Source organism: Aquila chrysaetos, chromosome 24 (assembly GCF_900496995.4).
Source record: "Aquila chrysaetos chrysaetos chromosome 24, bAquChr1.4, whole genome shotgun sequence".
NCBI classification, from domain to species: domain Eukaryota; kingdom Metazoa; phylum Chordata; class Aves; order Accipitriformes; family Accipitridae; genus Aquila; species Aquila chrysaetos.
In genome coordinates, this window is record NC_044027.1 from 6363393 (window position 1) to 6379182 (window position 15790).

The 15790-nt window shown below is 54.6% G+C and overlaps 1 protein-coding gene across 2 annotated transcripts; it reads right to left on the minus strand.

Annotated features, from left to right (window-relative positions):
- Positions 1-2795: 2795 nt before the first annotated feature.
- On the minus strand, positions 2796-15186 carry DENND2D (DENN domain containing 2D). Of its 2 annotated transcripts, XM_030000523.2 has the most exons (12): positions 15034-15185; positions 11265-11449; positions 10633-10745; positions 10449-10518; positions 9248-9325; positions 9013-9153; positions 6998-7146; positions 6656-6833; positions 6104-6145; positions 5629-5719; positions 4943-5182; positions 2796-3739 (listed from the first exon to the last, which is right to left on the minus strand). In XM_030000523.2, exons 1-12 carry the CDS (start codon positions 15086-15088, stop codon positions 3678-3680), a joined length of 1404 nt encoding a protein of 467 aa, XP_029856383.1. In that variant the 5' UTR covers positions 15089-15185; the 3' UTR covers positions 2796-3677. The 2 variants fall into 2 exon arrangements, with proteins under 2 accessions (XP_029856383.1, XP_040975808.1); XM_041119874.1 differs by lacking the exon at positions 6104-6145 and having other exon boundaries at positions 15034-15186.
- Positions 15187-15790: the final 604 nt, after the last annotated feature.

Here is a 15790-nt window from a genome sequence, read left to right on the forward strand (position 1 = left end):
CACCTGTGTCTGAGTATACTCCCTTCAAAACAAATACAACCTGTTCTCTGTTAAGCAAGTTTTACCCTAAAACTGTAAAGGCAAACTGAAAATTTCCACATGGTGTTGGAGTGTTGCTGCCTCTTCTATGAACTGATAAAGGAGTTCCCTTGCTTTGGCAAGGATTTTAACATAGGAAAGAGACAGGTCAAGATACTTCAGGGCCTGTTTCTCTTTCATTTGAGTGTCAGTTTTGTTTCATACTAGTATTTTCTTTTCTTTCCTTCCTACCCTGCATGCACCAGGTATATCCAGTGCTGCTATGCCCCATCTTTGAGTTTGGAGTGGAGTTGCTTAGAAGTTTAATCATTTCCCGAAAGCAGGAGGTGAAGACTGCAGCATTTTTCAGAGGTTTGAGCCAGGTGGGAAGTGATCTGAAGTAGGAGCTGTGTCTATTATTGTACTGGAGCAATCTGAAAGTACTTAGGAATAATGACTATATTGACTCTGGTAGGTTAAATATGCCCAGGACTGTTTGCTGGCACTGAGGCCAGCTGGCAGAGGGTGACACATGCCATAACATAAAATTTATCTTCCAAGCAGGGCAGCTGCATAGCAGGAATTGAACCGCAAATCAGGAGTGATTCCTGAGCTGACTCCTGAACCATGGCTGGGAGTTGTTTGTATGAGTGTGAGTTGGCTAATACTATGCTGGGAACTGCATTAATAATTTAACAGAATAAATAAGCACTTTCCAGTTCAGGGAAACATTTCTTTGCACTGTTATTTACTGTTGTAGACTTAGCTCAAGTGTTAGACAGATCTTGAGCAGGAAGAAGAATTTAGAAATATGCTGTGAGTTTTGCTGATACGCTGCAGTGTGACCTGAGCCCAGCTGGATTTGTCCATGCTCCTAGCAAACAGCAGCTGAGTTACTCCAGTGTCTCTAGCAGCAAACACAGTGTGTCCACCTACAAGCAGGTGGATTAAGACAGGCAGACTGAGTTCAAAGGAATAAATAGGGTATTTTATTCAGCATCTGCCCTTTCAGCACGGTGTCTTCTTTCTTCACCGATCTTGATTGATCATAGGGACGTGCACGCTTCTTGCAATATGCAGTCTGTCCACCTTCTGGGCATTAAAGAGAGGGCATTAAAGCTCTTGCCAGATTGTACCAGTCAGGTGATTAAGCAAGCATGATAATATCAAGCTGCTTTTCAATGTTCAGGTCAACCCAACTCAAGAAACTCTTAAAACTTGCTATCAGGAATTACATCAGTCACACAGGCTTAGGAAATGAGGACAGAGCTGTCAGGAAGAGTAGCAGCATACTGAAAGGGAAAAGATGTGAGAGGAGGGTGGGGGGAGATTTGGGAGTCCTGGGGTAAATGATGCCCCTGGGCTTGTTTTCTTTCTTTCCAGCATCTTCAGCCACCACCTGTAGCTCTGAAGCTGCTGCTGGATGGTGGGGAGAGAAGTTAGTGCTAGAAAAGCGCCTGGTTGTTCCTGTTACTCTGTACCTGTTCTTTTTGTCTTACTGTAGCCAGCTGAGAAGCTGAGCTAAGAATTGATGTGCTTCCCAAAGGATGCTTGTCTGGGAATGGATCTAGGTCCCTTTTTCCATAACAATACTAAAAGGAAAAGTGCTTTAAGTAACTTAACATTGTATTTCAGCCTATTCTCTGTTCAGCAGTCAGGCAAGGTAGCACCAACCCTTCTAACTCGCTGTAGTTAACCCTTGCTGACATCTACAGCACGGGCTACATTTGAACAACTTTTTAAATTTAAGGATCATTTTTTGTGTATCTGTTTTCAGCAGCTAAGGAATAACCTTCTATTACATTTTTCTCTGGCAGGAATTAAGCAGCCGCACAATCCAGTCCCTTACGTGATTTCTAATTCTTCCTTTCTAAAGGGCTACTGCCAAAGCAAGGACCAAAAAGGTCAGCATCTTCTCAAAATGGTAATGAACAAGCAGGAGAAGGGGGAGGAAAGTGGCCTTTTCAAAAGGGACAATTCTTGATAGGTGCTCTTGATTTTCCACACACACAGTTTTCTGCTGGCAGGTGAACTTTTTAAAATGAAAAAACCACAGAAAAAGACCACTAACCTTTAATTTCCTGTAGTTAAACCTGTAACTCTCTCTCTACCCATGAGGGGGAACTTGTGGAGCCAGAGGATACCCACAGTGCCACAAATCCCCTTTTTCTCTAACAAATAATTCTTGTTCCCCATTCCAAACACACATGGGGGCTGAACAAAAATCAACAATTTTATTTCAGTGGGGCTAGAGAGTTTCATTGCTCTTCAGTTTGTACCCTCTGTCCGACTGTGTTTCTGTCACATTTGTGCATGACTGCACAAGTAGTTATTTCTAAAATAAATGCCTTTTACATCTGTCTTGTTTTTGTTAGATGTTCAACAGCTCCAAAAGCAAAAGCTGTCTGGCAGTCAGCCTGCTTATTTTTTAGTGTTTATGTAAAATCTCACCGTGGCATTCAATACCACTGCAAAAGTTGTATTAAACTGCATTTTTTATAACATCTACATGTGTGCACTTGTCTAGTGGGTACTGAGTGATACGGCAGCTTGGCTGTAACATCCCAGAGGGGAGGATGAAGTTCTGCCTTTGACCCCAGCCCTTGCTGGGCGAAGTGTCTGGCCCTGGTTTGTCTGGGAAGGAACCAGGCAGATCTCCAGCCAGAACCAGCTTCCCCTGCTGCAATATTTATTCCCTGCATGAGTGCATTAGGAAAGGGGGAGAACCATAATTTATCTTTAAATCTGCTGCAGACATCACATTTCAGAGACAGTGCTTCAATGAACTGCAAGGTTTTTAAAGAAGTTGGCATCAAAATCAGAAACAAGGACGATGTCGACATGTTTTACTACTGGATTTAACACATACTTCCTCCCTACCCAAAGCTGTTGATCAGTTGTTTCCCTCCGCTACAAAATACAGCCCTGTGGCCTTCACAGTTTGCTTACAGCACAAATAAATAACCTGTTGGAAAAGAATATTTTCGTTTCTTTAAAGAGCTAAACTGGGCTCTAAGTGGTACCAACGAAGCAGACAGCCGCTATAGAGGAAACCGCTAAAATCCACTGCAACTGTTCCTGCCGGTATTTAACAATGAGCATATCTTGACAGAAAATAAAGTGAAACAGTTATTAATAATAGAAACCTCTGAAACTTATTCAATAGGATGTTACTTATTTGCAAAACCTAGGTTTGTTTTAATTAGAAATAACACTATTTCCTACTTGTCCTTTTTTTTTTTTTCTCTAACAATTACTCTACCACCTTTGTTGTCCTGCAGCCAGCTCCCTGACTTCCCTCCCTCACTGCATGAGGTCCTGATGGGGCCAAAGACTCTGCGCAGAGCCAGGCACTGTGAGCCGCAGTTTGTCCCTGTTGCTAGCAAGATTGGAAAAGAAATCACGCCTGCTTGCTAGCTCTGTGCAAAAGAGTTTTCCAGTGCAATGATGCCCTGAGGGAAAAAGAAAGGGTAGAAACTGGTGTTCGGTGCTGCCCACGCATCTCATGAGTCACAGATGGGTAGGAACCGGCGGACAGATCCAGAAGAGTCCAGCATGCTCTGCCCTTGGACGGGGCACGCGTGGAGTCTGTGCAGTGTGGTGGTGCTGGCGGGGACCTGCTCTGTCTCAGCCCTGTTCCTGTGCTCCCAGGCTGGACTTCAGGAGTCCCTTCGGTGCTTCTTCTGTTCGTGGTACTCTGTTATTTTCTGCTGGAAATATGCTGTGGATGAGAAAAGATTGTTAGTGAAATGCAAGCGTTCAGGCTGGGGAGGATACAGAGCTGCACAGCCCGAGTCCTGGGGAGTGCATGTGCACCCTGGGAGCCAAACCATGCCGGGTTGTGGACAACTGCACCCAGGTGAGGACCTAGGTGAAATTGAGGTTGTTGCAATTCCACCCATCCCTCTCACCTACCCGAAATGGGCTTTATTATGCTGGGCTAGTGTAAGTTTTTAACCCACACACTCACTCCTGTTCAGTTTTTGTGTTTCCTTTCCAACCAGCAAGGAAGAGAGAAAGCGGGAGACCCTGGGAATGCAAATAGCCAAAAAGGTGACGTAGACTGGGAATATAATGAGAAAGCTGGGATTGTGCCATCCCTCTCTGCCAATCCCAGGCAGACCCAGGTCCCACGTCTGCCCTATAAAGTCTGACCTAAAAGGGCAGAGAAAGCAGCAACCGAGGCAGAGCCAGGCCCCGAGTCCCCCGGGCAGGCTGCAGAGCAGCCGGAGAGGGACCCACCACGGGCACCATGTGCTGCTGGCTGCCATGTGGTGCCATCCAAGGGGATGTCTGCTTTGCTCCAATGCGGCAGTCGCTGATAGAGTGCAAGGACTGCACTCTCTCCGAGGGCAGCAAGACCTTGGGGGGGGGGCATGCCCTAGGCCAGGATGTCTCTGGCCACCGACAGATGTTTTGGGTGGTCTCCTCAACCTCCATCACCCCTGTTTGTCCTCATCATGGGCTGGGAGGAGGCTCAGCTCTGCCCAGTGACCTGTAAATCCCCTGGAAGGGGAAAGGACCAACCCAGCCACCACGGGTCTGTGCCGGGGCCGGTGGCAGAGATGAGTCAGGGCTCACAGGCAGCGCAGCTAGGCTCCCAGCTGCTGCCTGCGTCCAAGCCAAATATTTGCGCAGCTACTGGCATGTTTGCCTAAAAACACTGTGCTCTCAGTAAGCCTGCCCCGTCCCCAGTCAAGCGACAAGATCTGAAATGAGCCCAGGGATTTTTTTTTGATTGTTTGACAGGGACAGGGAAATGCAGCTGTTGAGAGCAAACGGGTGCTACTCGCTGCCCTGAGCATCCTCAGCCTAGAGCTGCATTCCTCTCCGGGCATGGGGCATCTCCTTCCCTTAACCAAATAGCCCAGGACTTTGCAAAGCTCACGTGACCAGAGAGGGAAGGAGACACAGGGCTGTTCACCTTCCTGTGGGATCCTGCTCTTTTCTGCCTCCTCAATAAATAGGGAAAACATGTTCGTCTTCACAAACTTCTTCACAAACTTGCGGTTGGTCTTGGAGGTGATGGCTTTGCAGAATGCTCGCTCCTGGAAGATGCCCAAGCCGTTTTTACTCCACTTGATGTGTGAGGCGTAGTGGCCAACCATTCGGACGAAGAATTGCACGAAGGCTTCGGAGACAAGTGTGTTCACCTGCTCGGATGCTGGAAGAGGACACAGAGCACGAGAGGTGGGGTTTGGACCTCTGAACATGGAAAGGGCGGTCTTATTTTAACCTGGCCCGTTCACAGTCTGTGTTTGCATTCCAAGAAATTATTTCTTAAAACCTCCCTCTGACAGTAAACAAAGATCAGACTAATTTTGTTGAGGGAGCACTGGCTGTTTTTGCTTTCCAGGGTGGTGGCGTCTTTGTGGGCCAAATATTGGCAAAAGCTGATTTTTTTCAGCAGAAGTAGTTGCTCCTGCTCTCATGTTTCACAGGAGAGGGAAAAGGCCAAGGGATTTCCCTCCCGTGGCTGCATTTTGTTGCAAATTGGAGCAGAAACATCTCAGGCCAGGTCCCTTTAGGAAAATCATTTTGCTAAGGACTCTGGCCATCTGCGGAGGGCAGCTTGTGTGTGTTTTACCATATATAAAGAGACATCCTTACTATGTACGTTGTTGTTGTTGTTGTGCCTGTTCAGAGATGTCAGCATCTCGTTCTGCAGCTTGACGGGCAAGATCTCCTCCTCATCACCGACCTGGAAGGCAAAGGGGCCATGAAGCACCTGGCACCAGTGGGAATCTGGCTCAGATGGCGGCAGGCAGCAGTTAGTGCAGCCCATCAGTTGGGCTTTCTGCAGAGCTCATTAATTAATTATCATTGCAGAGTGCTGCAGTGATGCTGGGAGTGGAATGCCCAACACACAGCCACTGCTGCTCCGGCTCACCACAAGACGGATGCAGTGGCTGGAGACATCCTTTCATGGGACATTCCCCCTGGATGGGTGACACTGAGATATCTCTGCCTCCAAAATGTGAAAGCTGCCAGGTATGTGGCACCAAGGGGGAAAGGTGCCCTTCCTGGGGCTACCCAGGCCAGGCGAGCCCACCCCCAGCCCCATGCCCTGCGCGGGGGGACCTACCGCCCGGAGGATCTTCCCTTCACAGAGATCCACTATCAGAGCCTGAAAGAGAGCAGATAGCACCCAGGTTTAGCCCTACCAAGGCATCTGGGCTTCCTCCCACCCATTTTGGGATCAGGCCGGTGTGTCTGCAGCCCACGAGGGTAGCGGGAGAGGGGTCAGTCCCTGTGGGCTGGAGGGACCTGGGCAGGGGGACCAGGGCATCCCCCCAGGGACCATGTTTGCTGCAGGCTGAGTGGCTTGTCCCCACACAGCTTTTCTCCACTTCTGCAAGGCTGGGATGATGCCAACAGCCAGCCTGGCCAACAGCAGCTCCCTGAGCCCCCAGGGTCAGGGGTGTAGGTCCTGGGGTGGCCAGAAGCACCCAGGAGCATGTGGAGCTGTTGCCCCGGGTGCCAACAGGAGGGCACATGCAAGAAGCCCCAATTTCCAGCCTCCCTGGATGGGAAAAGGGCACAACCAAAGCCTCCAGTCCCAGAGCCAGCCCAAACCCAGGGTCACAAACTAACTGAAGGCTCTGTCCAGATGATTTCCCCCACCCAGATAAAATACCTCCTCCATCGGCTGGTCCAGGACCCGCTCCAGGTGCCGCATCTGGATGCCGACCATGAAGGGTGTGGGGCAGCAGACGGTGTCGAGCAGGCACTCGGGGACCACGGGGATGTAGGTGTGAGCCCAGGTGAAGGGGTAGAGGAGAGCAGCCACTGCATGGATGCACTGCGACAGGACGCTGCAGGACAAGGAGCCACCATGGTGGCATTGCATGAGGAAAGGGAACTTCACTGCTCAGAGAGAGCATCCCACCCTGAGCTCAGCTGCATCCTGCACTCCTTCAAGAGGTTTTTATGTGGGTGGTTTTTTTTTTTTTTTTTAAATAAACAGATCAGGACTCACCTCAGCTCCTCTGCCAGGAAAATGAGCCGTCGCTCCAACACGGCAGAGGCAAAGATGTGCAGGATGAGGTGGGGGCTGAGCCGCTGGAGCAGAGCCTGAAACTCCACGTGCTCCAGGTGGGCGTCCACAGGCCGCGTGAGCTCAATGAGCTGCCAAGGGAGAGCCACCAAAGCCTGGCTTAGGAGGTGCAATGCTTCTCCCCACCACCACCCTGGCTCCCCAAGAGGGTGCTTTGGGAGCAATTAACAACCCAGAGTTTGCAGCATCTGCATCATGTCCCTCTGTAAGGGACAAACCTCATCTTGTCCTGCCTGGAGATGTGGGCTGTGCAGTGCTGAGGATGCAGGGGAAGCCAGTGGTGATGTGCGCTGTGGGGTTTATTTACTGGGGCACTGAATTTTTAACCAAAATGCCTCTTTTCTCCAGCACTCACAAGGAAAGGCTTTCCTGTTGCCCAGGAAAGGGAGGAGGGATGAGGGCGTGACTTTTGCTATAAAAACCACAAATACTTCCTCAAAAGCCTCTATGGGAGGGCCAGCTCACCTCATCCTAGCTAGGATAGCCCAAAAGTGAATTATCTAATGGATATTTGCAGGGGGTCTGTCTATTCTGCTGGCTTTGCCCCAGACAAGAGTCTCCCAAACCTGGTTGATACCTCTGCCCTGCTGCAGGCAGCCCCGAGACGGTGGCTGCTGAAGGGTTAACAGGACCGTGCAGCTCATGACACAGTCCTGGCCCCTCTCCCCAGCTTTATGGGGCAGGGGGAAATCCCCCTCCTCCGTGTGCCAAGCTGCCTTTCCAGCAAAGCAGCATCTTCCCAGCCAGCAGCATAGGGCTTGGCTGGGCTCCACAGCCCCTTTCCAGCACAAATCCTGCACGATCCCCAGCTCCCAACCCATGCAGTACTCAGAATTTATTTTCACCCCTTTCCCTGTTTTCTCACTGATCTCCTCAACTTGCTCCAGCCCCTGCCCGGAGCCCCAAAGTGCAGCTCTTTCGAAGAACGTCCTTGTAAATCCTCCTTCCCCAGTCACCCCCAGCCGCGCTCCCTGCAGCCTGGCCTACAGCCAGAGCATTGAGCAACCTGCAAAGCCAAGGCACAAGCCTTCCTGGATGAAGAAATCTCTTGCAATTTGATAGCCAGCTGTTCAACTGCACTAGAGAGGAGGGATCTTGTCCTCAGACCCACCCCGGCAGGATGCATCCCTGGGATGCTCAGCTCTCTGGTTATTTTGCCAGGTGCCAGGGCACATCCTCCCCCTTTTACCACCCCAGCTTTGCCAAAAGAGAAAGAAAAAGCAAAAGAAAAGGTTCTGCCTGTGCAAGCCTGGGCCATACGTGGGCGAGATGAGCCCTGTGGGCACCGTGCCAGTATCAGATCTCCTTTCCACAGGTAAAGGCCGGATTTGCTGCATGCCTGCGCCGCAGCAGCTTCCTGCCTGTGATGCTAAACTGGGGCGGGTGTCAAGGCTGAGAGCCGAGCGCTGTGGTGCGGAGGGGAAGCTGCAGCCTGCGACACCCCGTGACAGCCCCGGCACCACCGCGCACCCCAACAACCCTGCGTGCTGCACTTGGAGGTGTGAACGCCAGCTCACAAGTGGGGTGCAGCCAGCCCCGCTCCACGGCCCCCTGCATGACACACCGCTCTGACGTAAAGGCTGTGCAAGCACCAACATGTTAAGAAACGGCGCCCGGGAAGGTTTTGTGCTGCAGGTCCGGCATGAGGCTGATGGAGTTGCAAAGATGCTGCTTTGCAGGGATGCAAAGATGGGGCGGCATTGCCTGTGGATTAGCTCCATCCTCATCCTCACTGCTTGCTGCTCTCCTCCTGCACCAGGAGGGAGATTTCCCATTTCCCCAGGGCATGAGGCCCCTGGCAGCCCGACCCACCACCTGCTGCTCCAGCAAGCACCCATGGGTGCTGCAGGTGTGGAGGATGCTCCCACAGGTGGCCTGGGCTCTCCATGTTGGAGCAGTCCAGGAGGTACCGCTGAGCCCTCGAGACCCCCACCAACCTCTGTGCCTGACTCAGGGATGAAGCTTTTAATGGTGACGGTTTTCCCTGGAGCTGGGAAGGGCGATTCCCGAAGGCCCTGCATGAAGGGGTAAATCACTGCCATGGAGATCTGGCGTCTCTTCTCCACCTCGTCCAAGATCTGGGGGAGAAAAAAGTGAGCTGTGAAACCCCGGCAGGCAACGGAGTGGCTGCCTGGGCCACCACCGTGCCAGACGGAGCCACCACATCCCTACCTTGGAGAAGAGCCCAAAGCAGCCCAGGCAGCTGATGATGCAGAAGACTTCAGGGAGGCGGACACCACGGCCGGATGGCTGGAAGAGGATGGGAAAAGGCTTTGAGCATCTCCCAGCCCCGCTGCACCAGCTCCACACCCTCCTCAGAGATCCTCCCTGGCCCCACTCACCCCCCCCACCCCAAGATGCCAAATCACCCACTGGATTTTCAGAGCTGGAGCTCAGGCCCAGTTGATGCTGTAAAAGCAGAGGGTGCCCAGGACCGGGAGAAGGCAATTCAGATGCCAAAGTTGTTAATTGTTTTGGTGCAAAACCTTTTGGCATATTCCCAAACTTTCCTCGCCCCCAGACGTGTCCTCTGAGACCTCCTGCCCCAATACCCTCGGGGCTAATCCTGCCTCCTACTGAAACAGGGACCAGTGGGATGAGCATCCAGGCTGTTTTTCCCTTTCCAACTGGATTATCCTGGGTCTGTTTGCTCTCTGCACTTTCACCCCTCCAGACATGCAGTTCAAACAGCCAGAGCTCAGCCCTGGATGCAGAAGTGGGCAGGTTTGCCAGGGAATGAAATGGTGGTGGCATCCAGCAAGTCACCAAGCCTTGGCGTATGGCTCCATGGCTTTATGTCCCCATTTAAGCAGGCTGCGCGTAAATCAGCAGCCAAGGAAGACCTCCATTGCTCCTCACAGCCCCCAAGCTGGCCAAATCCATGAGCTGAGAAAGGCAGCCACTGCTCAGAAGCAATTTTTGGGGACGGGGCTGAGGGCACCTGGCTCCTTGGCACCTGGATGGGTGCATGCGCATCACCATCCTGATCCCGAGTGGGATTTGCAGCCGTCCTGACCTCTGCGACCAAGGGAAAGGAGATCGGTGGGGAGGCAGCGACCACTGATACAGGGAACGGCACCTCCCAACCGTCGCATCTCCTGGTTGCATTTCAGACCAGCCCTGATCTACAGCAAACACTGCTTGCCTCCATCCAGCATCCAACTGATGCCCCAGCAGAAGAAAGCTCTGAAGAAATCCCTTTGGGCACCCCCTTGCTGCTTTTCATCATCTTGCCAAGACAAGTGGCTTTCTAAGGCATGTCCCCAAGAGCTGTACTTTGGGCATGGCAGAAGGCATCATGTCCCACCATGGGGATGGGGTGACATGGCCACCACCAACCCAGCGACGGGTGTACGGGCAGTGGGATGCTCACCAGCAGCCGCCTGCAGTAGCCGATCTTCCTGCTGCCGTCCACGTTGGTCAGGACGAAAGAAAAGGTTTCGCTGCAAGGAGAGACAACACATGGGAACAGGATGGCTCTTCCAGCCCACAGACCTCAGGGGTGTGATGGCATGGGGTGGGAAACCATGGCTGAGACCCCACAGCGGGGCAGGTACCTGGTGAACTCAGTGACAGGGGCCCAGTTGTTGCCGTCTGGGAAGCAGAAGAGGGGGATGGCTTGCAAGAGACGTTCCTCCTCCTCCTTCTGGCCCTTCAGCAAGTTCTCACGCTGGAACGAAGCAATGCCAAGAGTCAGGGTGATGGAGGGTGACCATAGCCCCAGGGGGTGGGGTGGGGTAGGTCACAAAGCAACCCCCAGCTGAGACCGAAGCAGAGGGTGCCCACACATCCCTGGACAAGCATCTCCTAAAAATCCCATTTTTGACTCTTTTACTCCAGGGATAGCGGGGCAAAGCAGAGGCACCCAAGGGCGCCTCTGCAAATAGGGGCTCTCCTCCTGTGCCATTTCCCCAACGTGTGATTTCACTGCCATGGTCTCCCCTTTTGGGACAGGAAACCAGGGAGCACCCCTGGGGTTTGTGGCCCTGGGCTCGGACTGCAGGGAGGGACAGACGGTCCCAGCAACCCCAACCCATGAAGGCAAAGCCCTGGGGTTTGAGTCTGTGACTCAAGGGCATGGGGTATTTTTCTGTTCTCCTCCCCTGGCTCCAGTGACAGGGAAGGAGCAACATCCCCTTTTCCTCTAAATTTGGAAAACTCAACTTCCAGGAAACAGGGGACTAAATACCTTTGGGAACTGGTAGGTTATCTTGGGTTCATAACGTCCATCTGACATCTTCTTCAGTGACACTACCACCAGGTACTCAAAGAAAAACTGTCCAGCAGAATAGAGGACAGAGCTCCGCTCTCCCGGCTTCCCCTGCGGCATCCGTGAGGGGTTGTTTTCTGCAGCAGAGGCCTCCTCTTTTCCTTCTGTAGCAAAAAAAACCCCAAACAACCCCAAAAACAGAGCAGAGTGAAATGAAAAGCCAGGAGGTATCCTGATGGCAGGAGAGGAGATGCAGAGCTACCCATGAACCAGTCAAAGTGGCTGGAAGGAACCGGGACCTGGTGCAAAGGGTGGTTTGGTCCCTGACAATGAACAGCTGGGGACATGCAGGCACAGGACACAGAAAGGAAAGAGAAATGGCTTTTATGAGGCTTTTGGAGAAAATCAAAGTGCTGTCAGACACCCAAACCCTGCTTTGCCCCATCCCAGGGTGGGCAGAGGGACACCCCAGGTGAAGCCGACACGTGGGATGGCAGAGAGCACATGTCTCTGCACAAAGCATCAGCAGGAAGGTGTGGGAATGCTTTTATAGCAGTCAATTTTATTCCCTTAGGGGAAAAAAAGCAGCAAACAAACAGCACAGATCTTGTTAGAGCACCTCCAAAGGCTCCAGCAAGATGAATCCCAACCTCTCCCTGCCAGATGTCCTCAGTCCTGGGAACTGCTGATTGCAAATGAGATACTCGAGGGTTTTCCCTAAACCACAGCTCCCAAACCAAAGCAATTCCTTGAGATTACATCCCATTTCTTGTTCGGCCGGTTGGGGAGGACAGCTGGGGAGTGTCAGCTGTCACAACCCGAAAAACTAGAAATAAGAGTGAAAAGAGCCCAAGCCGACATCTCCAAGGGCCCTGGGATGATCATGGTGAGGTAATGAGATCTGAGGGCTGGGAAAGAGAGGAGTTAAGTGCCGGTAGGAGGCTGCAGCCAGGCCATGCCATAGCATTTCCCTCTCCCAGCAGCCGCTTGCGAGTCTCTAAATCCCTGGTTCCTGGCACTGAAACTGTCCCGGGCTTGGTCTTGGCTCTGATTACGGCAGGGAGCTAGAACAGAAATGCTTGAGCTGTTCCTAGGAATAACAGGCAGGGAAACAAATGTGTTGGCCGGATGAACTAACTGACTCTTGCAATTTGTCCCCGCATCCCAGAGTTTGGCCCTGGGCTCTTTCGGTTGTGCTGCACCTTGGCAGGGCAAGGCATGGCTGTGGCTGGCTGCTCCCATCGTCCCTCTCCCCTGTGCATGACATCCTCCTCCGAAAGCAATGCTGGTGGACACCCCACCACGTGTATCCCTCTGGTTCTGTAGCCGCCTCCTTTAGTCTGGAAACACCTTTGCAGCCTTCGCTCCAGGTCATTGGGAGCCGATAGCTCATCTGAGGAGGTGACACTCACAGTCCCATCATGGGATGTCCCTTCCCAGGGACAAAACACCTTTCCCAGCTCAGGGTGGGGAGATGTGTGAAGACACCCCCGTGTGCACCCTGAGGCTGTTCCACCTCCGCATGCAAAGTCCTTCCTCTTGGTAAGGTGAAATTCGACCCAAAGAGCTCCCTTCGCAGCAAGGGGAGGCCCAGGAGCATCCTGAGGATGAGACCCGCCTGCAGACACCGCTGGTTTGTCCTTGGTGGGGATCACCCATGTGACAGCCCAACAAGGTGCTCTGGGCCAGGGAAAAAAAGTCAACAAGATGCGCTTTCCTTCTCCTGCTCCTCCTTGGGATGCTCCAGCAATGGCTTCAGTGGTCCAATCTCACCTATGGGGCTGGGGTAGGACGTTGTTGCTGGGGGGACCCCAGGGAACCAGGTTGTGCAGTGGGGAGGGCTGCTGGCATCCCCCATCCTTGCTGGATGCCGGCGTTGGTTGTTTTCCCATCGCAGAGTGCCAGGGTAAGGTGAAAATCCAGGTTAAATCCTGCCTATCCAGTCCCATCCTGCATTTCAGAGAATATAAGATGCACTCTCAAGCAAGGGCTGGATTTGCATCATATCCGTGGCATTTTCAAACAGCTGAGCAAAACCCACTGCTCTGGGGAGGCTGGTCATGCCAGGCTGCGGGTCTGCCTCTTGCAGACGGACCCACGTGCCTGCCCAAAGCGCGACCCAGCGCAGCGAGCCCTGCCAAAAGCGCAGCGTCACCCAGCAATGCTCCCCTGCACCGTCTGGTTGCAAAGCCCTTTCTGGCAGAGTCTAAATCCCTCTGGGACCATAATACCCCATCCCTGAGCTGGAAGACGAGCTCCGGGTACATACGGGGCCTTGCACCATCGTGCAGCATTGGACAGGTTTCATGTGGCATCAGAGGTCCCACTGCTCCCCAAAACCAGCAGCATATGCAGTTCCTCATGTGTCCTGAGGATGTAAGCCACTGTCACAAGAGCTTTGGCCAATGACTCTTCTGTAGCCAAAGCGGGGAAGACTTGGGGACTACCCTGCAGCCCCCCCAGCAGCGGGAGCATCCCCTGCGAGGAGGGGCATGAGCCAGGCGGCTGGGGCAGGTGGGCTCCTGCAGCTCCTGGATGGAAAGCGGCTGCCAGTGCTGTGGATTTTCACCCCTCCCTCCACTGGGCACAGAGAGGGCAAAGGCTGCCACGGTGCACGGAAATGGCACCGGGGCTGCCGGCATTAAAAGAAAAAGACATTTTGCTGCACAACCAGCTTCCCCAACCAGAGCGGGGTTTTCTTATCAGCCGAGGGCTGTGCTCAGATCATGTTGAGATGTGGCACGACCTGTTTCTTTCCTCCCAGAAAACTTCGGGCTGCGGCGTGTCGAAATCTCCTGGCCTGGCACAACAGTTTGTGGTGGAGCTCTGCTTCCTGTGCCATGCAGCCACCCACCTGCCCCAGCAAAGAGGAAATGGCTTTTGCTTTATCAAACCTCTTCTGCTGAGCTTGGAAAAACATATATCGCACCCAGAGCAAGAGCCAGCCACCACAAAACAGACCTGAAGGCGAGGGGGGGCTTGCAGTGAGCCCCCCAAATCCACAGGTTGCCCCAACCTGCTCTGTTGTGGCTTGAGATATGGCAGGCCAGAAAACCCCGACAATCCATCCTCTATCTCAGAAAAGCTCACAAATCCCAAAGGACCGATTTCAGCACCGTCCTCTAAAGGCTCCGCAACACTGACCTGCCTCAGCGGCACCGTGCCCCCACGGATGCCCTCGATGCCACGCTCCGGCATTGCTGTGCTCGGTGAGCAAATGGCTGGGAAAGCTTTGGGGGACATGGTAGTGGGGACCCTGGGAATGGGGTAAACCCCCAGGGGCTGGGGTAGACTCCTTTGGGATGGAGTTTGCTCCCAGGGGTTGGGGTGCAGCTCCCGGGATGGGCTGAACCCCCAGGGGCTGGGGTGTGCTCCTGGGAGATGGAGTGCACTCCCGGGGGCTGGGGTGAGCCCCTGAGGATGGAGCAAGCCCCCGGAGATGCGGTAAGACCCGGGGGCAGACGGCCCGAGCTGGGCTCCGCAGGGAGAGCGCGTACGGGCAGGGCTGGAGGGGACGGAGCCGGTGCCGGTGCCCGTGCCCGTGCCCGTGCCCGTACCGTCGGTCCCACCCGGCGTGGCCGCGCTGCGCTGCCCGGGAAAGTCCCCGCTCCGCCGGCAGTCGTCGGCTCCCGCAGCCGCGGCCCCGGGGCACCGGTACCAGTCCCAGCACCGACACCGACACCGGCACCGGCACCTCCCGGAGCCCGGCGCGGGGCTGTGCTCCCCGGCGTCCCCTCCCGACTCTCACCTCGGCGGCCGGAGCGCCGCAGGCTCCGTCGGAAGAAGTTGCCGATGGAGGCCATGGTGGCTCCCGGAGCGGAGCGGCCCCGGTGCGGCCCCGGTGCGGTGCGGCCCGGCGGGGAGAGCTCGGCTTCCGCCCGCTACGCTTTCGCTTTCCCGGGGGAGGAGGGACGGGACGGGACGGGGCGGAGAGGAGAGGAGAGGAGAGGAGAGGAGAGGAGAGGAGAGGAGAGGAGAGGAGAGGAGAGGAGAGGAGAGGAGAGGAGGAGCGGGAGGGGGGGCCGGGCACCTGGCACCGGCCGGGACACGGGGAGCCCGCCCCGGGAGCGGGGGCACCTGGGCACGGGGGGCGGGCCGGGAGCGCCGGGCACGGGGAACCGGGAGAACCGGGCATGGGAGTCCCGGGAGCATGGAAGTCCCGGGAGCATGGGGAAAGGGGGAGCCGGGAGCACCTGGTTGCAGAAGAGCCGGGAACACCGAGCACGGGGACACCGGGAGCACCGGGCACCGACAGCACCCGGGCACGGCGGTCCCGGGGACACCGGGCATGGGGGAGCCGGGAGCACCCCTGGGTACGAGGGTGCCCGGAGGAGCTGGACGTAGGGGATCCGGGAGCACTGGGCACGGAGGTCCCGGGAGGGACCTGGATATGGAGGTCGTGGGAGCGCCGGGCACGGGGGGAGCTGAGCACCCCCGCACACGGCGCTGGGCACCCCGTGGGGAGCCGGGCACAGCCCGGGTAGGGGGATGGGGCACGACTGGGC

Coding starts and splice junctions, on each gene's coding strand:
- DENND2D (XM_030000523.2), bottom strand. CDS start 15,088: ATGGCCTCCATCGGCAACTTCTTCCGACGGAGCCTGCGGCGCTCCGGC. Junction 10,746..11,264: donor TAACCTACCAGTTCCCAAAG/GTATTTAGTCCC, acceptor GCTTCGTTCCAG/CGTGAGAACTTGCTGAAGGG. Junction 9,326..10,448: donor GCTACTGCAGGCGGCTGCTG/GTGAGCATCCCA, acceptor ATCCTCTTCCAG/CCATCCGGCCGTGGTGTCCG.